General features: G+C 46.7%; 1 protein-coding gene across 1 annotated transcript in view; it reads right to left on the bottom strand.

The window, feature by feature from the left end:
- The window catches only part of VOPP1 (VOPP1 WW domain binding protein), a 438,410-nt gene extending 428,561 nt beyond the window's left edge, over window positions 1-9,849 (bottom strand). Inside the window, exon 1 of the mRNA XM_085607625.1 lies at window positions 9,244-9,849. Within this exon, the coding sequence (XP_085463751.1) occupies window positions 9,244-9,294 (51 nt within the window). The 5' untranslated portion in view covers window positions 9,295-9,849. The remainder of the gene's footprint in view (window positions 1-9,243) is intronic.
- Window positions 9,850-23,548: the final 13,699 nt, after the last annotated feature.

The raw sequence follows: 23,548 nt of genomic DNA, 5'->3' as shown, positions 1-23,548 counted from the left end.
GGGCAGACACAGATGGGAACCTATGCGTAATGTTTTTTAATCCAAGCCCCCATTCTGCTTAGAGTTAAGATGGTGGCGCCACAGCACAGTTTGGTTTTTAGGGGATTTCCTGAAGCATGGATATTCTTCTAATATACATTTATTAACTGGATTTTTAAAATGACAGAGCTGACACCCAGAGAGAAAAGACGTCATGACTTTGATAGAAAAGAAAGCTTTCTCTTGTTAGAACATTAGGTCAGGTGCTGATGGGAGTTACATCACTACTATATCATCAACGGAGTTTCCAATCCATTCTGAGGGGATCCCAGATCAAGGAAAATGGCAGAATGACGGGAAGAGTAAAGGGGCAAACAGGAAAGCATGACACGGAACAGGACACAATCAGACATAAAAGTAAAAATTGGCAAAGCCAATAGGTCTTGTAAAGTCAAGCCCTATGCAAGACCTATGGGCTTTGCCAATTTCTTTTAGACATGTTGTAGAGTAGCATGGCTGCTGCACAGCGTGGCTACAAGTTACAAAACAGTGATATGACGCAGCAGCCAGCACTGGCCGCGGCATAGCATTATTTTTCTTATGGGGGTGGGTAACACAGACAATGGGAGGGAAGGTGGGGAGGAACAGGCCACGCAGAAAGCGAGAGGGAGCGTAGAAAGGAAAGGGCAAAGGGACAAAAAAGTGCTATGATGCGGCCACCACTGGCCACATCATATTGCTTTTTTACCTTATGGTGGGTGGGGGTGGGCAACATGAATAACATGTGGGTGGGGGATGGGGAAGAAGCAGCACAGACAAGGGGGTTGGGAGAAGGAGAAGCAGCATGGGGGGTAGGATGAGCTACCAACCTGAAGGGGAGACGTAGCTTTCTAGGCGACCCAAAATAGATAATTAGGCCATCTGAGACCGAAATCCGCTAATATACAGCACTGGATGATGCCGCCCATCAGATGGGGGTAGGGAGGGAAGGAGCAACACAGACGAGGGTGGGAGGGAAAGAAGCAACGTGGTCAAGTGAGGGTCTGAAGAGGAAGAAGCAACATGGGCAACAGTGGGTTTTGGAAATGGAAGAAGCAACCCAGACAAACAGGGGTGGGAGCTGGAGGAAGCAACACAGACAACAGTGGGTGTGAGGTGAAGAAGCAACACAGACAACGGTGGGTGTGAGGTGAAGAAGCAACACAGACAACGGTGGGTGTGAGGTGAAGAAGCAACATGGACAACGGGGGAGGGAGGGAAGAAGGAACACAGACAATCGGGATTTGGGAAAGGAAGAAGAAGCACGGACAAGGGGGAGGGGTTGGAGGAAAAAGGTTACATGGACAACAGAGGAAGAAGAAACAATAAAATTAGTACCTCAATTAAAGCACGATCACCAAAAGGACAGCAATCAAGGTGAAACAATCAGTACTTGCTGTATACTGCAGCCGAAAGGAGAGGAAGGGAAGTCAGCAGGCACTGGCCAATTAGAAGGTAGCAATTAAGACTGACACAGAATCCAGCAAATGGTAACCAATGGGCGGGTAGCAAATAAGACTGACACAGAGTCCAGCAAATGGTAACCAATGGGCAGGCTATAAGCCCCGTCTCTCTTGCAAGCGAGCATATCTCTTATATGTCTCGCAGGCGAGAGTGCATGAGACTTAACAAGTGAGAGTGCATGCCACGCATGTGCTGTCAGTGACGAGGCCTAAAAAAATTGAACTCTGGGATAAAGATCTGTATTAGCATTTTGACACTTATAGAGGCAATGTTAGCTGTTTTGCAACAACCCTATTTTTATAATTATATTGTACTATAAGGCGGCATATTCCCTTCTTGCAAAGTAAATTCCCTTGTACTTTCCTCATAGCTCACCAAACTGAGCTAAGATGTGTATATCTGCCAAGCCGCCAGCCTTCCTGAACTCAAGAGACTCACTTGACTGGTTAATGATATCCCAGATGTCTGGTGCCCCCATGTTTATTGCAAATATATTGCCCAGGTTATTCTTCCTGTCTGCTAAAGCCTTACCTGTGTACGATTCTTGCTGAATGATTCAGACACCCTGGTGGAAGAGGCACCACAGATCCTGCTTTTAGCCCAACAGGAGCAGGCTTTCAGACTTGTATCTCTGTAAACAGCTGGGCTTTTCTTCTGCAAAGACCCACAGCCAAAGCCATGGCATAAGCGAGTCGACCAGTGCTTAATTTGAGCTGGTGGTTTCCGGTGCTCGACACCAGCACTTATTTACCAACACCGGTACTTATAACAGTCTGACGCATGGTGGCGCTGTTTATCTAATTTAAAGATGAGCACACAACAGTTGTTTATTAATTAAATAAATATTTAAATGAATTAATACCTGCTGCGCACAACATTCTCATAGCTTTGAGGGCCTGGAATAGTCTTAATTGTCACTATTGTAGGAGTGTGATTGTTATTAGTTGTGTTGGTACTGTCATTGGCGGGGTTGGCAGGGGTGCAAGCTGCAGTGGTCTCCTGAGGACGGCCTTGGCACTTCTTTTTTTACAAATTAAGCACTGGAGTCGTCAGATGACTAGATGGGCATAGCTACTTTGGCCGTATAAATAAGGTTTAGGTAAACAAGCCAGTACCCTATCAGATAACGAAAGTGGTCTCATAGCTCCACCCACTCTTGGCGAATCATTTTGTAGGTTTCTCTATGCATAACAATGCCGACGTCTGAACAAGACTGTTACCATTACTTCAAATCAATGCTAGCGGTAGCCAGCAAAGGATATGAGTGTCATTGGATTGGCCCTTTTCAAATTGAATGCTAAAAATTAAATGCAATGAACCTTACATTGTTGATGTAAATATTGTAAAATTAGAATTAAAAAAACATATATCTCAGCCAACAAAAAACAAGTTCACATGGAAAGTATTATTACTGTAAAAAATGCTGTCCATAAGTATGACAATACTGACTTTAAAACAAATTATCAATATCACAGAAATTAATGATGCTGGAGGCTTTATACATCCCTAGTATTTTCTCTACATCGCAGGGAAATACAGTGCTCAGGCAGGCACGGCGTGTTACCCAAACGGTAACTATCCATCTTGTACAAAGGGAAACATTGTAAAACTCTTGCAGCTACGTAAACGGCATTGCCTTGTGTATGCGTGTTCTAAACCTCCTTTAGAATTTCTGTTGCTCGGTAGACAAAAAGTCATGCACATTCTCAGATTTACCCTGCAGCATAAAATACAGTGATAGCATCTGCTGCCTTAAAATATGTTGGAATTGACGTCAGAGGCAGCCTGGACAATAATCCAAGTGTAATGATCTTGCTGAAAGATCATCACGAATGGCGTGCATGTTTTTATGGCAATTGAAGCGGGCAAAGATGGAAGGTGTGGGAAGTGAAAGGCGGCATCAATGAGGGAGTTGGGATAGAAAGAAGCAATACCAACATGGGAGGTGGAAGAGAAGAAGCAACACAAACAAAGACGGCAGGGGAAGAAGAAAAAAATAGTATCTCGATCACAGTGTGATCAGTGGAAGGATAGCAATCAAGTTGAAGTAATCAGTACTTCGTTCATGCTCCAGACGAAAGAAAAAAAAGTGAAGCCAAAACATGCTGGCCAATTAGAAGGCAGCGTTAGAGTGACAAAGGAGCGAAGAAATGGTAAGCAATAGGCGGGTTGCAAGCCCCTTATCTTTGGCAAGCGAGCATATCTCTTACACCTCTTGCAAGTAGTGCTGCATGCACTGTAGCAGGCGAGACCTAACAAGCGAGAATGGCAAGAAATGAGTGGGATAGAATATCACCCGCAAGCCAGAAGACATGCGCTGTCACATGTGAGACCTAAAAAGGGAGCTGGAGTGAAAGGGGGAGGAACATCATGCTTATGTGGTGGAAAAATTCAAATCAAGAAAATATGTTAGCACAAAATAGAGCAGGTATAGATGTTGCAGGAAGGATAAAGGACTGTTTGATGGGGTAGAGAGGGACATATGAAAGGAGCGGATAGAACTGTGACATGGTTCGCACAAGAACTTCTAGCCCAAAGTGTACTGATATTTCAATGCCGACATCTACTGGTAAAGGGAACACATGCACTGCTTGTTTAGGCCATCAGAAACTTCCTTTCTGCTGGTGTCATGAGCAATCTCATAGTACTTCTTTGTTTAAGAAATCAGCCCTGATTGCACAGTGGACTGCATCCGCGCATAATTGTGAAATGGAGCAGGAGGTGAATAAAGTACCTCCTTAATTTAGAACAATTGATCCCTTAAATAGTCATTCTCAAGATCAGCTATTTCAGTATGGATCCCCCTCCCATCTCGGACGTCCTTCTTCACCTTCTCAGAGGTCTGGAAAACAGTGCTTCTCTTTTCATGTATACAAAGAGGATCCTCTTTTCGCTTCCCTCTAAAGAAGCCCCTCTTTTTACCTGACACTGGGTCTTCCCAATCCCTTGTCAGCTGCCTCCATTCCCCTACCCTCCCTTTCCGTCTTCGTACCCAGATCACTGAGAGTGACATTTATTATCTCTTCCTTATGAGAGTCAGTGGCGGCTTCTCCATGATGGCGGACGAGTGCCGCCCCACTGCCTGGCGCAGAGCCAGCAAACGGAAAATAAAACAATGCTTCAGCATCGTTTTATTTCTGTTTGCCAGCTCTGGGCCAGCTTGTGCAGGGAGGGGCGGCCATGGGAGGGTGGAAGAGGAGTGCTTGTGCACTCCCTAAGTGCTAATGTGTGTTTGGCTGGCCGTCTCAGGCTGTCCAACCCACACATGCGCACTTAGGTTTCTCTAGTGAAGCCAGGCTGGAGAAACCCCACCGACTCCATGGCATGAGCAGGGCATCTTTCCTGCCCGCTCAGACCAATCCCTGTGCTGCTCTGCAGTATAGTGATTGGCTAGGAGTCTGTCCCAGGGCTGCTGGAACCCAGGAAGAGGCCAGCAGGAGCGACGTGTGGAGAAGTAGGAGGCGGCCAGCGGCGTCATGTTACGTTTTTTAGGTCTAGCCTGACCCAGCACATGCGCTGGTCTGGTGAGACTTATTGAGAGGGCTCCAAAAAGTGCTACCAGGCCAGCCTGGAGCTACAGTGCATGTGCGCGGGCGCGCGCGCCCGCCCGCTTTACCGCGATTACTTTTACATTCGCGGCCGCACAGCCGCTTTGATGTTTGATCGTGATCGTGATCACGATCACTTTCACTTTCGCAGCCGCATGGCCGCTTTGCATAGCCAATAGGTCTCGCTTTTGGGACCTTATAAGTATTTAGTTATGCAACTGTTGCATAGCTAAACACTTATAAGGTCCCAAAAGCGAGACCTATTGGCTATGCCAATTCTTGTTTATTTAATATTATTGACATGCCCAATCCCTCCTGCGCACATGAGACTATCAGGAAGTACATAGGGGACTGGGGCTAAGCTTGGCACCTTGCAAAAGTCACTTTTCAGGATACTGTTAAGTAACTCGAAATGCAATGAAGAATATATTGAAACTACCCTTAAATTGACTTAAATTGATTGCACACTAACTGAGCAACGATGACGTATGATGCTCTGCTGCTGGAGTAGCAACTCTGACTCCTTCCCAGCATGAAGGGGAGCTCGTGGCGGCAAATGCAGCAACAATGACGTCTTCGCCTTAATTCTGGGACTGGACTGGTAAATCCAGTCTTCTGTCCCTCAATAAATATCACGTGGCAAATGCACATACGTTAAGAATACGCCATTGGTGGTTTAAAAATATGCACAGTTTTGACTCACCGGTCTGCGTCAGCACAGGTGGCCCCGCAGGATGGTAAACTATGTCACTGTAAACACAGGCGGGGAGCTCACTGGAACAGGGATGCAGTGGTAATCTAATATTATTTTTCAAACCAATTCTTGTAGTTTTCACAGCGACTCGTATAGCCCTTCATAGCATGTCTGTGCTTTTCTAACAACATTACAGGCATGCTATGAAGGGCTATACGAGTCGTTGCGTGCCCCCTCTTCGTTTTAGGCTCTCACTGGTGGAGTTGGCCTGCAACTTGCAGAGGGGGCATTAATAGTTGGCGTAACCACTAGGAGCAAGCTAAAATACTATTGGAGATATATTACATTTTAGAGGAATCTTCCAAGGCAACAACATTCTGTACAATTCCTGCTTCCTGTTCTGTATAGTGTGTGGCATAAAGAAATTGTGGCACTTTTACATGACTCTGTACAGTGGACGGATTACCCTTACTTTCTCAGCTTGCCAACTCCTTTAGAGTTAGCACACTGATGAATTGCGAGGAATTTGCCAAAAGCACATTTAACTCTACATCGCCTCTGTATTCATTTTTGGGTGGATAGACCTCCAACAAGCAAGGAGAGAAGGGCAGATGCAGATGTCCTTCCATGACTGTCAATGAAGGGCAGCCCAAGATGGGAGAGGCAACGCCTGGCTTGCCCCTTGATAAGCCCGACACTGCCCTTGCTACCTACTGCTGGCTTCTGTGGTTTTAAAGGCAGGGCATGAACACAGAGTAAAATATGTCTGCATTTCCACTCCCTTCCACCTTCCCCCTGCCTCTCGACAGCAAATAAAGAGCTGCTGTGGGGGCTACAAGCGTCAACTCCGCGCGACTTCATGGGGGTCAAAGGTCGCATAAATCCACTTCCGGTTCGCCTGCCATTACGGTGAATCGATATCCATGGATGTTGCACAAATTGATAGAAACATTTTCAGTGGTTAATGGATCACGTCACAGGGACTCCGCCGCACAGTAAATGTACATTTTCCAGGTCGCTTAAAGCTTCTCTCGGAATTCAGAATTGTTCTTGTACATGTAATGTGTGGAAACATCTAGGGCGCTAAACTACTTGCCAACAACAAAGCCGTCCCTTTGGCCTTAAAATCTGTCCAGATGTTGTGACCAGCAGCCCTCTCACAGTGCATTGAACACTATGCACAGGCAAAAGAAGCAAACGTGGATATACAAGTAGTGCTTGCCCTGCCACAAGCATTGCCCCTACAGAGTCAGAGTACCAGCTAGGACAACAATGATGTGCCACAGGTATAAGCACAGAGGGACAAGGAGAGGGCCACAGAACCCAGCAGCCCATCTAATATTGATGTATTCAGCAGTTTTTATTGGAGCACATTCCAGGCGCATAAATGGATGGGCCATATACTAGCGAGCCTAAGCAAGGTTTAAAAGGAAATATGAAATCAAGCCAAGAAGGAGTGGTTTATAAGGTCTATAATATACATCAAAGAAAGATATAGAATAATGTCAGTGATTGACAAAGTCTTGGCTCATAAGACAAGCAGACACACAAATATTACATATGCATAAAAGTACATAGTGCTGCATAAAAACGAAATTCAAACAAACATTGCGTCATACTGAGGTAACAGTAAACCAACCGATGGTTTATATGCCACGGTTCGTGTGAGTACAATAGAGAAAATGTAAATATAAATGTTCAAAATGTATGCATAGTGGTTGATGTTGGTAACAATGGATTGGGATATGACACCCAGTAATTACTCATGGTTGAGATTAATTCAAGCATTCCATACATCACTTTTTTTATACTTCAGTGTGTTGCCCTAAGTGAAACAGGTTTGCCCAGACAGGGGCCCCGTGCACTCTATGCCTCCGTAACCAGGCTAATGAGCTCTTATAAGAGAAACCCGGCCCTGGGTTGCCTATGTTCCGATTGAGACCAGGCCTGGCAGTTCAGGCTGGACTATTCCTATTGGAGCAGGGTCAGGACTGATTTGCATATGGCTGGGTCCAAACTGAGGTGGCATGGTGTGGAAAATAACAATGGACTGGGATGCGGCCCCAAGGAAATATCAGTGGCTGAGATTCATTCAAGCATTCCATCCATCACTTTTTTAATACTTCAGTGTGTTGCCCTAAGTGAAACAGGTTTGCCCAGACAGGGGCCCCGTGCACTCTATGCCTCCGTAACCAGGCTATACCCGGCTGATGAGCTCTTATAAGAGAAACCCGGCCCTGGGTTGCCTATGTTCCGATTGAGACCTGAACTGGCAGTTCAGGCTGGACTATTCCTATTGGAGCGGGGTCAGGACTGATTTGCATATGGCTGGGTCCAAACTGAGGTGGCATGGTGTGGAAAATAACAATGGACTGGGATGCGGCCCCAAGGAAATATCAGTGGCTGAGATTCATTCAAGCATTCCATCCATTACTTTTAGTATAACTTAGTTGGTAAAACATACAAAACTAAACAAGTATTACACAAACATGGACTACTAATATTGTCAACAAATAGATTTTCGTCGTTTCCGAAGTCTAAGGTTGTACACTTTTATAACATGCGGCAAAGCAACTAAGCTCTTTTAAGCTCAACTTGGTCAATACACACTGCTCCTGACCATGCAAACTCCCACACGGAGATTTTATCTGATGTGCCTAGAAGCACCACCCTGCATTAATACAAGATAGCGTTGATTCAGCATGGCAAAGTCAGCCCACTGCCCTCAGCAAAGGAACTATCTGACCCAATTAGTAAAGTGATTTTAGTTTTCTCTCTAGTGCATGCGTGCCGGGGTCATCTGCCTTCAGTTTTGTAATCTAACGGGCACGTGGGATCCTTTCAGACAGTCAGAGGGGCGTTAGATGTAAATATATACACGCCAAGAAGCTGTGCGGCACACACCACTGTAGGGGAGCCTTGTAGCCAATCAGGGAGTTCGGATGAGGCCCGGGAAGACTTGGGATACTTGTGTGTGGCACCTCCCCAGCTGTGCGGGGACAGGGTGAGACCCGTCCCTCCTCAACCTCCATATATACATCTGTGTTCTTCGAACTCTCGGTCTCCTTGTATTGACACTGTCTTTTGGTTTTATCTGAGCAGCTTGGTTGCCAAATAATGATCGTTTACTTGTTTGACAACCCGTTCTCTTGCAAAGCGCTCCAATGCCCGTGGGCTGGGGACGCGCTGTGCAAAACGCCATAAATAGATAAATAAATAAAATACAGCCCAGGTTTGACAGATGGTTGTTTTCCAGCTGACACACAAAGAGAAAGCTCATCTAAAGGAAGGGGTTGGTATAGTTCTCATGGTTGGCCCCGCTTTGCCTACACTGTTCATCTAGAAGATGAAATTAGTTTAACGGCGGGATTTAAGGCACAACCGAAGATTTTACCTATCTATCAAAAGTAAACAAATAGAACAGATTTAACCATGGAAGCAAGTACCAGTGCCCGAGCCTTCTCCATCTATCGCAGCAAGACCTCTGATGGACATGGCTGGCGAGGGAAGCAGTCTTACCTCTAGCACCAGCGACAGCAGGCACAGTACCACGAGCTGTAAACTGTCCATGTCTCCCCTCAGCAGACGTCTTAAAGACACACGCGGCCCGTCAGAGTGAAACCGCGGACATCCCTCCCTTGACAGACCACAGCACCCCCAGCTTGACGTCGTAGTCGCTTCTGGCCTCACTCAACTAGCGCTCAGCAGCCCAGCATTCGCCGCTCCTTTTGGCGCTCACGGGCCAGCAGCCTGGACTGAAACCCCGAACAAGCTGTCTTCGCTCCGCAGTTTCCTGTTTCTGGAATTCAGGTCTTCATATGTTTCTGGAGTATGTCTCGAGTGGTTAAGATCACCTGGCTGCTTCCCGACGTCTTCCAGCGCTCTTTTTTTCTGTTTGTGCTTTTTTTGCAGTCCCTTGGTACTGTTGTGCTGGCCGCAGGATAGGAAGGGGTAATGAAAAGCGAAGGAGGCTTGACAGGAACACAAAGAAGCTGTGTGCGCCAGGAAGCCCCGCCCTCTACCTCCAGGATGTACTCTCCAAAGATAGGAAGATGACACCTCCCTGAGATCAAACCCTCCCAAGGAGGAGAGGATAGCAAAGCCCCGCTGGCTCCGCCCACTCCCTCTTGCACTCCAGTACCCGCCCAGGCTGCCTGCTGCACGGTCCGTGGATTAGTCCTGTTGACATGGGAGATTCAAAGCCGCCCCTCCCCTCAGGCAGCTCCCTCTCCATGGTGCTGTAAACAGCGCCTCGTTCAGTGCACTGAGTATGCGCGTGTTCTGTCGGGCGTCTGCAGCACTCTGTATTGGCATTTTCACATTTCACTGCTACGCTCAGCACCGCCTCTTTGTTTCTACCACCTGTCCTCAATAAATGGCTAGAGCATACATAAATGTAATGCTTGGTTTGTTATTTAGTGCACGGCCAGTGATGTATGAAAATCGTGATTCCTCCTTGTAGCCATGCGCTGTTCTCTCTCTGGACCTAGATAATCACTATTTAAATACCTAATTTAAAAAAAGAATTAATTATGTTTTAAAAAAACTTGCAAAGTAGTTTATCTCATGTTAAAGTGAACGTTCTTTATTCTTCTCATCTCTGGATGTCCATGACGTAACCTATTGGTGGTGAAAACACAAGCCTCTAAAGGAAGGCGAAATGTGTCTGTCATTGTTGAACTTATTTAAGCTATGTCTGTCGGCGAAATATTAAAAAGGTACTATCTTTAGATTGTGCCGTTTCATAACCTCAAATGAACATCTAGGGCCATGAGCCACGACTTCCATGAACTACAGAAGGCACCCGATTCAACAATATTTCAATGTCTGGACCCCTTAGAACAAGAACTGGGTTGAGCAATTCATGTCCCCACTTACACCCCTCCCCCTTTCTGCTTTGAAGAGTGAGTGGGCCCATCTGCCCTCTCAGATGCATGCTGGGTGTGCCCGGAGGGTATGGCGTAGGCGAGCTCTTTGCCTCCTTAATAACTCAAATGTGGCACTTACATTCTGTTGTTTTATACCAGTCTGTCATTGGCTGCAATTGTGACTAAAATAATTTTAAAAGCTATATAAACACCTCTGCCTTTTTAAACTACATATCTTGTTTGTCATACTGCTCAATTCGCTGCATGTTTTCTCTTTCTAATATCCTGTTAATAGTGTGTGCTATAAATACCCTGTATTTGTACCCCTTTCTTGACTTGGTGATGATCGACGATCGAGTTGCCCTTAGCAGGGTTACTTCCTGTAACCTCTGGGTCAGGCACAAATAGGAGCACCACCTGTTTAACTCGCTGAGCAATTTTGCCAGCACACTGAGGGGCATATTGACTCAGTGACGGAGCGCGGTGTTAGCCTTCTTGGCTTAACGCCTTGCCTTGCCACTTCTCAATCGCAGGACTGCACCGTATGTGTGTTGCTTTGTGCAGCACAGAAAGAAGTTTTCGACTGGTCATCTTTAAAATGATTGTTTATGTGTAGGAAGGGGCACCTTCCTGCACATAAACAATTATGCATGGTGTTTTGCTGTTTCTATGTGAAAAACAAGGCGAAATAATGCATTTCTCCTCGTTGAACCCTATTCAGGCCAGTTTTCCCTGGTCTTAATTTTGGTGCTGCGCCATATTTAAGTCACACTTGTAAATATGGGTCAGCATCAAAATCAATGGGTGCTGTGGTGGAACGCCCACCGCAACACCCATTGCCCACCTCTTTCTTGCAAAGTATAGCGATAAAGGATGCTTATTTACAAGGCAGCGATAAGCCACGTTAAGTGGCTTAACCCTGCCTTGTAAATAAGGCGAAGCCCTTATCGTCACCACAAAGTCCCAAAAAAGTTACATTATGGTGGCGATAGGGGCTTGTAAATATGCCCCTGAGATTGCTTCACAACCTTCTGCAAAGTGAAAATAGGAATTACTCCTAAAAATAGCCACATTGTTTGCATGGGTCCACAATGCATAGGGCACTGTATAAACTATGCAGGTGTATATTCTACATGCATCTAACATGTGTATATCATACACATGTAAAATCTCACATCGTCATTCCGAGGGTAGTGCCAGAGGAATGGCCAAGGAAATACAATGTAAATTTGGTCACCTGCAACACATAGATACCCTTCCGAGTATTCACAATTAACACCATAATGTGCACTTCCCACACTTATTAGTGTGCCAGACGTACTTATTAACGTATCTGTTACAAGTAGTGATGTAGGGCAGGACAATAGTTCAACGGAACGAAATAAGCACTGGTAAAGCAAATAGGTCTGGCTCATTTATAAGGGGAAGTTCTTTATCATTGATAGGCGAGTTTTTGTGTGTTTGTGAGGATGGGTGAGTGGATGAATATGACATGGATTTGCTGGATAGATAAGAGTGTACATGGATGCACGCACAGGTGATTTAGTGCATGGATTGGTAAATAGCTCATGAATGTACATTCCTATTCTTCCATCCATTCAGTCACAATTCATGTACTCACCCCATCCGGTCATGCAGCCAGTCATCTGTATACTCACTTGCCCATCCATCCATTCATGCCCTCATTCTTGCACATAGTTCTCTACACCAAGCTGGCAGTGGCTTGCACCCTGTCCAAGTAGGGACCCTTCCTTCGAGTCAGGATGAGTAAAGTACATACCTAGGTTTGCCTTAGCTCACCCTCTGGTAGGTTGGCACAGAGCAGTCAAGCTAAACCACAGAGGCAATGTGTAAAGCATTTGTATATAACCCACAGTAGCACAGTGAAAACAACACACATGTACACCATACAAGTTTAGACAAATACAATATCTTTATCTAAACAAAACAAGACCAAAACGACAACAATCCTACATACACAACTCAAAATATGACTTTTAAAAGGTTTCAAGCAATTCTGTCCATAGAAATTTATGGATGCGTGATTCTACACCATGTACCTCCAAATGCATCAAAATTCACAAGGCCAAGCAGCTGCAGAGAGGGAAGCATCAAAAAACACAGCGAGGTGTCAGTTCCTGAGTCCTTGGGGAGGTGAGGCAACAGTTCTGCTGCACGCAGGAGAAATGATGCATCAAATCAGGACTGTAGTGGGAAGTGGTGCGTCAATACCGAGACGGTTCAGGTCTGCGGGTAGTGCATCAGAAACTTGCCGCACAGGTGCAATGCGTGGAAATCTGGATGCGCTAGAGGTCAAGGAGGTAGCAAAACAGGTGCTGCATCAATTTCTCAAGCCGCGGTCTCACGATGCATCGATTCTTTCAGCTGCACAGCAGGGCCTGCGTTGGAGTCGGTGCAGTGATCTCGGACTTCGGAGGTTGGTGCACTGGACTCGGTGTGCAGCAGATTTGTCAGCCGCTGACAGGCACTGCGTCAGTTCTTTGGCCTCACAGCAGCTGTGTGGGGGAATTCTTCCCATACAGCTGTGCAGAAAAATACGTGCTGGAAGGGGAATGCATCTTGATTCCTTCAAGCTTTTTCAGCTCCTAACAACAGAAACATCCTCCAGAGGCCCAGAACTCCCAGAAGTGGAGTTTGGGGAAGCTGGTGGTGAAGTCTTTGTGTCCGTGAGACTCCATACCAGGAGGCAAGCACACAGAAGCCCTTGGAGATTCCTTACAAGAAGGTTCACATCAAAGTTTCAGTCTTTGTCCTCTCCTTGGCAGAAGCACAACCCAGCAAAGCACCACACAGCAAGGGGACAGTCTCCTCCTCACAGCTCTTCAGCTCTTCTTCCTTGGCAGAGGTTCCTCCTGATTCCAGAAGTAATCTAAAGTTCTTGGGTTTTAGGTCTAATATATATACCCCATTTTCTATATGTAGTTTTTGCTTCAAGAGTCTCTGAGCTCAGTAAAACGAGTTTTGTCCTACCTGGTCCAGCTTCACTCCAGGAGGTGGAGAAGGCATTGTGCAGTCAGCACTGTGCAGAGCAGACTTAGTCTATTCAGGTGCTAGTGAAAACTCCTCTTATCACTCTAAAAGCAGAAAGGTATATTCAGCCTGGCTTTGAGTCACCCAGGAAAGGTAGGGCACATCTCAACCCCCCTTGTGACTGTCTAGAGTGAATGCACATCCCCAGCTCCAGTCAGTCTTAAACCAGATGGTGAACACACAAAAAGGCAGAGGCACACAGAAGGGTAAGGCAAGAAAATGTCCACTTTCTAATAATGGCATTTTCAAACACAGAATTTAAAAACCAGCTCTACTAAAAGGTGTTATATTAAATTCAGAGAGCGCAAACTCCCATTTCTCCATCTTGTCCCAATGGAAGATTACACTTGTAAGATGTTAAAAGGCAGCTCCCATGTTAACCTATGGGAAAGACAGCCTTTCAATTGTGAAAACAAAATGCACAGTATTTCCCTATCAAGACATGTAACACATACTAGTACATGTCATATCTTTCACCTACATTTCACCCTAACCATGGAAGTGCATTGGGCCTACCTAAGGGTTGCCTTAATGTAAGAAAATGGAAGGTTTGGGTCTGGCAAGTGGGAGCACGTGCAGGTCGACATGGCAGGTACAACTGTGCATGCAGACACTGCGGTGGCAGGTTTGAGATACATTTGACGGGCTACTTGTGTGGGTGGCACATCTAGTGCTGCAGGCCCACTAGTAGCATTTGATTTACAGGCCCTGGGCACACTCAGTGCACTTTACTAGGGACTTATTAGCAAATCGTCGTAGTCGTCTTTGCTGTTGCGCTCTCCACAGAGAAATACGAGCTCTCTATCAATCAGTTTTGATTTGTGGAAACGGATCGCCTTCCTCGTGCGACTGGTCGAGCGCCTCGGTGCCCAGCGAGCGCCTTTTAAATCCAAGGCGCTGGAACGCTTTCCGAGAATTCACGCTACCAAGGACAACAGTGTGTAAGGACCCCGGCTCTCTCTTGGGGTGCGGGACCAGGATATTCCCGTACTAAGCTGGGAGAAAGTGACTTCCACGAAAAGGCACGCTGTGCCTTTAACCATAACGGAAAACCCCTTGTCGGATGCAATTTTTTTTACTTTATTGACTTTCTTGTGGAGAACACGGATTTGCGTCCTTTCGAAATCGGCAGAGACGACGCCCTGCCTTTGCTGAGAAGAACGAATGAGACGGATATCTACTTCCAGCTTCAGCTTTCAATCAGGATGAATGTGGTGAGCTTCCGCTCCTGGTAATGGACTCTTTGTTACGCTCAGAGCTGCGCCTTCAGAGACCGTAAGTCCGTTCCAATTTTATATAAGCTCAAGACTTTGTTGTGTGAGCACTACGTGCATACTTTCCTTTATTTTACTTTGGGCATTATTACTGGAACTCTGAACACCGACATCATGTTTTCATTATACTACTTCTGGGGAATCTTGAGAAAACAAAGACACTAGCCAACCCCCTTAGTGGACCTCTCAGATATAATACTCGCCCCACCTCCTGGTCTTCGAGTAAGTGTGTGGGGGTACACAAGGCCTAAAAAACTTCAGAGAAACACTATATTGTGGTGAAAGACTGACCTCCTGCACGGGGAAACAGCGCTCTGAGGACTGCGAGGCCCAGCAGCCCTCCGCTTCCTGCTGCTGCTGCCTGCCTCTTCCTCCGGACCCGCCCCTGGACACCTGGACATTGATTTAAATCTCGCGGGTGCCGCTCGTGGTGAAAGACTGACCTCCTGCACGGGGAAACAGCGCTCTGAGGACTGCGAGGCCCAGCAGCCCTCCGCTTCCTGCTGCTGCTGCCGGCCTCTTCTTCCGGACCCGCCCCTTGACGTCACAATATTTCCCAGCACACACTGATCCGCAGCGCGGATCGCAGCGCGGGCGAAGCCCGGGACAAGGGCGGGACCGTCCTTGGCCGAAGGAGGCTGGGCTGGGCCCTCTCTCTTGATTCCGTCCCTCGCCATAACTAAGGAAATGCCCTCGCCCATACACCGGGAAACCCCCTCTAGGGAGGGAGCCTCCAGCTCCGGGACTTTGGATAACTACTTCAAACCCAATAAAGGTGAGGCGGACATGGAGGGTTCACTAGAGAAACGCAGGGTGGACCGCAGGCGCTCCATTGAATCCATAAAAAACAGGCCCCTGATCGACATCAGCCCCTCCCCCATTGCTCAAGAGGGAGGCGTGCTATCCAGCAGTCTAAACATTTCGACACTAGAGGACTTCCCTGTTCTATTAAGGGAAATCCCCCCCACCCCAGGGATAGCGCTTGTACAAAACATAGAGCCAGTCCCCCCAGAGACTTCTCATTCCCCCGTTAATCTGGTAACCCAAATTCCACCTATCCAATTGGCCAATAAGAGTAAGCCCAAAATAAACGTAGTGGTGGAGTTACATAGGCCCCCACCCAGTAAACGTGCCCGGAAATCAACGGGGGGCGGGGGAAACCCAAAATATCCCATCTGGACTTTGGCATGAAACGGCCAAATATTGCTCTACCGGGGAAGCACACGGAGATAGTGCCTCCTTCTAAGCTCTCAAACATCGGAACCACTGCCACCACCAAAGAACAAGAGGGCACTACGTCAAATCCAAATAATCCACTCTCTGCTAAGGGGAACATTGAATTCCTACTCCGCTCCCTTCTACAGCCCATCACCGACAGCTTAAAAAAGGTCGAGATTAGGCTTACTTTACTAGAAACTTCTCTTACCACCTTGAGTACTCTAGTAAGTAAGCAGACAAAGTTAGTGGAAATCCCTCCCCCGGCTGAGGAACCTTCCAAAGAAGATGCCGCAATTAATGTCACTAGAGCCCCCCCCAGAAGCATGCCATCTGCTTCCCCTCTGCAACCCCTTATGGCCACTCAAATTCAGGCACGGCACAACAACCAAAGCCCCAGACCTACTTATCATGCGGCTCTAATTCCACATAGCCCACAAATAGAGTCCTCTAGAATGCATCAAGGCCAGGTCAATGTTCCCCCACTCACGCCCGTTTGTCCAACTCCCAGACCTCGGAGGCCAGACCTTCCACCTGAGGCCAACAGATTAATGGTGGTTCTAGCGGGTGCCCCTCACTTAAGATCAGGGGAAAAAGAGGATTACCAGTCACTTAAGAAAAAGGTAATCAAATGGCTCAATTGGAACCGACCTTTGCCTCCCCAGTATAATAATGAAATCATCATGGTGAGAAGGGTCCCATGGCTAGGGAAGACTAGGAAAACCATAGTGGGGGACTGTATCATGGTAACTTTTAAGGATCCAGGCACGGTCCAACATATTTGCAGAGGAATGAACCGTTCCCTGGACTCCACCATACAGACCCTCCCAGTATCTTTCTTCTTTCCCCCGATTCTTAAGCGCCAGGCCCCAATATACGATGACTGGACAAGGGTGGAACATAGACGTAAGCATAAAGGCTCTGTACAACCCCGTTATTTTCAACCCCCAGATACACCTTTTTGCGATTTCAATCGCTTTAACTGTCTGGATGGTTTGGATGGGGTCGACTGACTTACCGCCTGTAAGACAGCGCCAGGGGTTTTGGGTTCACGTGGGTCCTTGGAGCATTTCACTTTGTCCTCCGGACCAAGTTTTGGCCTATTGAATGACCCACCTACCATAGATCATGGCAGAAACGAATTCTCTCACCAAGCCACTGATGGAGTAGTTGCTGCCGAGGGGATAACTTTGGATCCCCTCCCTGTTGGCGAGGGGGAGAGGGGAAGCATGGTGCCATATGAAACTTACGCTGCCCACGCTCCAGGCTTTGCAACACGAGAGGTGCCAGGACCTACCTCTTCCAACCCTTGTGTTTTGACACCTCCCACTTCTGAACATCTGAGGATAATCTCCTGGAACATCGCGGGATTACCAAACAAATTGGAAGAGCCGACTTGGGAAAAGTATATAGAATCTGGCGACATATGCATGTTCCAGGAAACATGGGCTAGAGAGGACCATGGACACCAAGGCTTCATATCATTCTCTATTCCAGCTAGGTGGGAAGGAAAAGGCCGCCCTTCAGGGGGCCTTGTGATATGGGTTGCTGTCCATCTGGGCTGTGCGGCATCACGGCTTCCATGTAACTCTGATGACATTCTGGTGGTCTCATTAACATGGCCAAACAAAGTAAACCTCTTGTTGGTTAACATCTATTCCAGGCCGATGGGAAAGGCAAAAGAATCACCGACTTTTAATGAACTCTCGCACTTTTTATCTGAACTGTCGACTGATTCATACTATGTGGTGGGTGGGGATTTTAATTCTCACTTTGAGCCACTCCCCGGCCTTCAGGAAGGGTTTTTATCAGATGAAGAAGCTAGGTGGGCAGTACCAGGGGTTGATGTTCCATCTCCGAAAGCTTGGACACCATTAGCGTTGCAAATCACTGCCCTTACCTTAAGGTATGGTCTTAGAGCGTGTAATGGGAGAGTTAAATCGGACACACCAGGCAAAAATACCTATAACCGCCGGGGAAGAGAGTCACACTTGGACTACATCCTGGTCCAATTAGCGAGGTGGTCAACTATACAGGATTTTAGGGTAATAGACAGGTTGGATAGTGACCATAATGCCCTCGAGTTAGATCTTGTTCATCCAGCACCGCAGGGCTTAGTGACCCAGGAAGAAGGGAACCACCCCACGCTCCTTATAGACAACAGTAGGAGAAGAATTAGGTGGGAGCATTTGGTCACAAAAAAGGACAAACTCCCACTGCTTTATGCAGAGATTACCCCTATCCTGGAAACTGTTAGGGACCTTGAGAGTGTAGCAAGAAAAATAGACATAAGGAGCAAATTGTCTGATGCCCACAAGGAACTTATAAAAGTTGCGGCACCCCACTTCGCATGTAAGGTACGAAAGCCAAGAGAGAGGTGCCAAGGTAAAACTCAATGGTACAATGTGGCCTGTAGACGGGCCAAAACAGAACTCCTCGGAGTAATAAAGGAGGGTAAAGGAGGGGAACGCCTTAAGCAATATAGGCAAGCCTATAAGAAACTTCTCGCCCAGGCTAAAATAGAATGGGAGGAAAACCAGTGGGAAGAACTCACTAAGGCCCTAGCAGTGCAAGATCAACGCTTGTTCTGGAGAATGGTGAACGGGGGATCAGGGAGTTTACATTCGGCAGTGGAGCCTAACATAGCTCCTGGAGTGTGGCAGGCCCACTTCCAGTCCTTATACAGCGCTGAGCTCGGAGAACTTCCTGTGTCAACTGAACCAGAAAGGCAGGGCTCTCAGGTGGACCAAATAACATTGAGCGAGGTCACTGCTGCCATTTCAGGCCTGGCTTCGGGGAAGGCCCCTGGGCTGGATGGGCTACCGGGAGACCTGTACAAGCAGGAGCCCACCGTCTGGGCGCCCTACCTCGCTGCTCTTTTTAATGGTATCCTCGGTGGGATGGAAATCCCTAGTACTTGGCTGGGGGCTGAGGTGGTCCCGATTTTCAAAAAGGGATCCCCCCTCCTCCCAGCCAACTACAGACCGATCAGCCTGATAGATGTAGCGCAGAAGTTGTTCGGCAGGGTTCTCCTGAATAGGCTTCAGGAATGGATCGAGGAGGCAGGCGCCCTCAGTCCATACCAGGCAGGCTTTAGGAAAGGGGTATCGACTGTGGACCAGGTCTTCAGATTGAACCTGGTGTACTGGAAGACAGTGAGGTTCGAGGGTGGCAGTTTGTACACGATTTTCGTGGACTTACGAGCCGCCTTCGACCTCGTGCCCAGGGGAAAACTCTGGGGCATTCTGGCAGGGATGGGCGTACCACCTGACATCTTATTGACCCTGCAGAGGCTGCACCATAACAACTATGCCCAGGTGAGGTGTGGGAGGTCGGGGGAGCTGACTGACAGATTCCCCGTGGGCAGAGGGGTAAGACAGGGCTGTGTGCTGGCGCCGACCCTGTTTTGCCTCTTTGTCAACGGGGTAATCGCTCATCTGAACGCCACCGACTACACAGATGCCCCCAAACTAAATGGCAACAGTGTGCCCGCAATAATGTTTGCGGACGACACACTGTTGGTATCCAAAACTCCTATGGGCATTCAAAGGATACTTGATGCCTTTGTGGCCTTCTGTCAGGACAGAGGACTGGTAATCAATGCCACAAAAACCAAATATATGGTATTGAATCCAAGCCCCAAACAGCGCCCGAACCCTCTGCTGGGAGCAGCACGGCTGGAAAGAGTAGCCACGTTTGAATATCTCGGCGTGACACTCAATGAAAATATGACCTGGGGGACCCATCAAACCAGGGCTAACCTTAAACTAGTACAAATTACCGGGGGTATTTCCCGGATGATGACCGGTTCGACCTATCGCCCATTGGGGGCCCTAATTCAGATATATAAAGCACAGGCCAGGGGGGCGATCCTCTATGGGGCTGAACTGTGGGGCTACACCCCATGTCGGAATCTGTCATCCACGGAAAACAGATTCTTAAGACAAATTACCGCACTTCCTTCTAGCACCCCACTTCTCCCTTTGAGGCTTGATCTAGGGCTACGGCCTCTCGCCGACGAGATAAGTCTAAGACCCATTGCCTTCTGGCGCAGGCTTTGGAGCAGCGACGATCTCGCAGACTATAGGGCGGAACTGGTCGAACTATTAAAACACCCCAAGGCGCTCAGTATCCCCTGGGTCCAAAATATCCAGTCAACCTGCACAGATCTGGGGCTTCCCGAACTGTGGACTAAACCAGCAGATACAGCACCTAGAATCTCTAAGAGATTTTTGGCGAATCTGTATCATGAACACAAAAGGGTAAGGGCTCTAGCTACCCAGACAGAGGGGTCCCTTTCTGCTAAATTCCTGCAAAATAAGGATCTCTATGCACTTGAAAAGGTTTTTGATCCCATATATCCCGTACTCACTAGAAAGTTATTTCTTCAGTGGAGATACGGTACATTGCCTTTGCGCTCCTTTTCTAGCACCTGGTCGCAAGCCCCTTCCACTAAGTATTGCCCCGTTTGTGCTGACAAAGAGGAAAATGACTTACATGTGATCTTTTTCTGCCCAGCATATAAGGCAGCCAGAAAGTACTGGCTGCTGCCTTTGATTAAGAACCTGGGTGGCAGGGAATATATACCTATGTATAGGATTTTAAAATGTGATGTTTCCGGACCAATTGTTTTTGCGCTTGCCAAATTTTTTACAAATGTATGGCATACGCGTAATCGTCTTTTAAAAAATGCTGGGTAGTCTGTAGATTGCGCTATTTTTAACATTGTTAATAATGTTTGAAGTGGACTTTTAAACTATGCACTGATGTTTTATCAAATGTGACAGAATTTTTGTGATTTTTATGTATGTGTATCTTTTATGACCAAATGGTCGAAATAAAGATTGGAAACGAAACGAAACGAATATGCCAATCATGGATAATCAACCAGAATCACAATTTACACAGAGAGCATATGCACTTTAGCACTCATCAGCAGTGGTAAAGTGCCCAGAGTCCTAACGCCAGTGAAAACAGGTCAGAAAAATAGGAGGGAAAAGGGCAAACATTTGGAGATAAACCTGCAAAAAGGGCCAGGTCTAACAGCCATGAAACCACCAGACCAGTTATAGTACAGGAAATTCCCCAGCTTAGATCAGTACTTTGCTCTTCTTAGAGAGACAGATGTCACATACCACAGCAGTCCAGGAGCACTTTGGAGCAAAGCTTCTATTGAAAAAGGAAATCATGTGCACATACCTGCAATCATCACTCAGTTCTAACCAAGGGATTTCGGGAGTGTTAAAGAATCTCTACATCATCAACCAAATTAGCCAGCAGCCATGGGAACTGATTGTGGTGATAAATATGCATCCTTCATCTCAAAATAGGTGGTGCATTTAATGGGAAGTCACTCTCAACCTCTGAGTGTAGCACTGTTCCAGATGGTAGAATGAATGCACTTCACAGAAAGCTTGCAGCACTTCCTACATGAGAATACTGGCACTTTGTGCTCTGACTGTAATACTTTCAAAAAATGAGTGTGCGCCCTTCTCAGCTAAGCAACAGTGTTTTCTACAGAACAGGGCTGCCAGGCTTGATTTAGGAGTCAATACATTTATGTGAAGGTACTGGCACTTCTTACCCCAAAGACAGCTTGTATAGATTTTGGATGAGAGTTCTTAATGGCACCTCTTAGATGAGTTGTAATATAATTTGAACATTAATACTCTTACTGTCAACCAGGTTGCCATGGTTGTGTGTGTGTTATTTCATTTTTAGCATAGTTACAAAAATAGTAAAATACGAGCTCTGGCACTTCTCGGTAGGGATGTAAAAGTTTACATGAGAATATTGTTCCTTTTCAATGGCTGAAATACTTTTATTTGAGAGTTCTGGGAAACCCTCAACTAAGTTCTAGTAACATTTCTCAGCTGAGTTGCAATACTGATAGTACACAAAAATTGGCACTTTTGGGTTGCATTACTTTTGATAAGAGAGTTCTGGAACTTTTTTATGTTATTGGCAGCACCTTGGAATAAGAATGCCCATCCTTTTCAGTGCTTGCAATATTGTATGTTAGATTACTGGATCTTCTAAACTGTTTTCTAATGGCAACAAAGTTATAGCACTGCCTATATAGGAGAACTCGCAGCATTTGTAATCTGGGATGCAATACTTATAACAAACTCCTCTCTGTCTTGTGAAATAGAGTTTATGCTGTGTGTGGTGAAGAGAGAGAGAGAGAGAAAACACTGCCTCTGAAAAGACATCTCAAGCACACACACATTTATCAGTAAAACATCTATGTATGTACTCAGTGTCAGTGTCTCTTTAATGTGTGCTGATGTGCATGCGGAAAGTCAAAAACAGAGCTCTACCTATATTTGATAGCTTCTTATCACTTCCTGGGCCTCAATCCACCATTATATATTTTGTTATGTATGAATAGCTTCCAAAGAGAGCCTCTATCGGTATATTTCAGTTTTTAAATCTTAAAACTCACTGCTATGACGTAGTAACAGGTGATAACAACACTTGCTGCCCACTGTTGTGATGTCAGAACGGGCTTCCAGGCCAGGCTCCCAGGATGTCTCTGGGACCCTGTCGGGACAGCTCTGCTTGTCTGCTTTGAATGAAAGCAGAAAGCACAGCTGCAGGAGGGGACGGAAGGCAGGGAAGGTGGTGGGGGCTGGTCAAGGATGGCAGAAAAGATGTTTTTTAACCTTTTGGAAGGGGATACACAACGGGGCAAATGTTATGTATGACTATCTCAATACTCCTCTACAGCTGCATAGCAGTTGAAAGCAGGGACACATTCTTTTGGAGTCCATACATAACATAAAATTATAGATGGGTAAAAAGTGAATTACAGGGATGTTTTTTACCTCAGGGTTCTTTAGTGACATCATAGACAACTCAAGTTTACCTCTCGTTGTCTATTTGATGACACTCAGACCCCCTAAGTGAAAAATATCCCTTGAGAGTACAAAAATATGAAATTATGTTGGTCAATAAGTTCTGCTTTTTTGATGTGAACTGCATTCGTACCCAATTCCTCTTCTTGGGCCTTGTGTTTCTGTGGGGTAGAGGGAAGAGGTGTGGTGCCGTGGCCAGGGCGACTGACTCTGGAATCTGGGGATCACAGTTTGATCCCCGGCGCCGGTGGCAGATTAGCCCAGCACCATGTGACTCTGGCCAATGGATTGCTTAATCTTCCCGACGGCCCCCAGCGCCTAGAGACCCTTACGGGTGATTGGTCACGCTTTACAAATGTGGATTATTATTATTATTATTGAATTAGGGTATCACCAGCCAGCCTCTAGTCTTTACCCCGGGTGCTCCAAGTTCTTCACAGCCCATCTCTACTGCTTGACTTCAGCTTCCATGACAAAAGACTTCTCATCTATGCCCATGGCATTGAGTTGTTCCTCCAGCAGCATTTCTGATTGAAGGCCTCTGGGCATTCTTTGATCT

Source organism: Triturus cristatus, chromosome 5_2 (assembly GCF_964204655.1).
Source record: "Triturus cristatus chromosome 5_2, aTriCri1.1, whole genome shotgun sequence".
Lineage (NCBI taxonomy): Eukaryota > Metazoa > Chordata > Amphibia > Caudata > Salamandridae > Triturus > Triturus cristatus.
The sequence above is the reverse complement of the archived record's forward strand: the minus strand, read 5'-3'. Positions and strand labels throughout refer to the sequence as shown.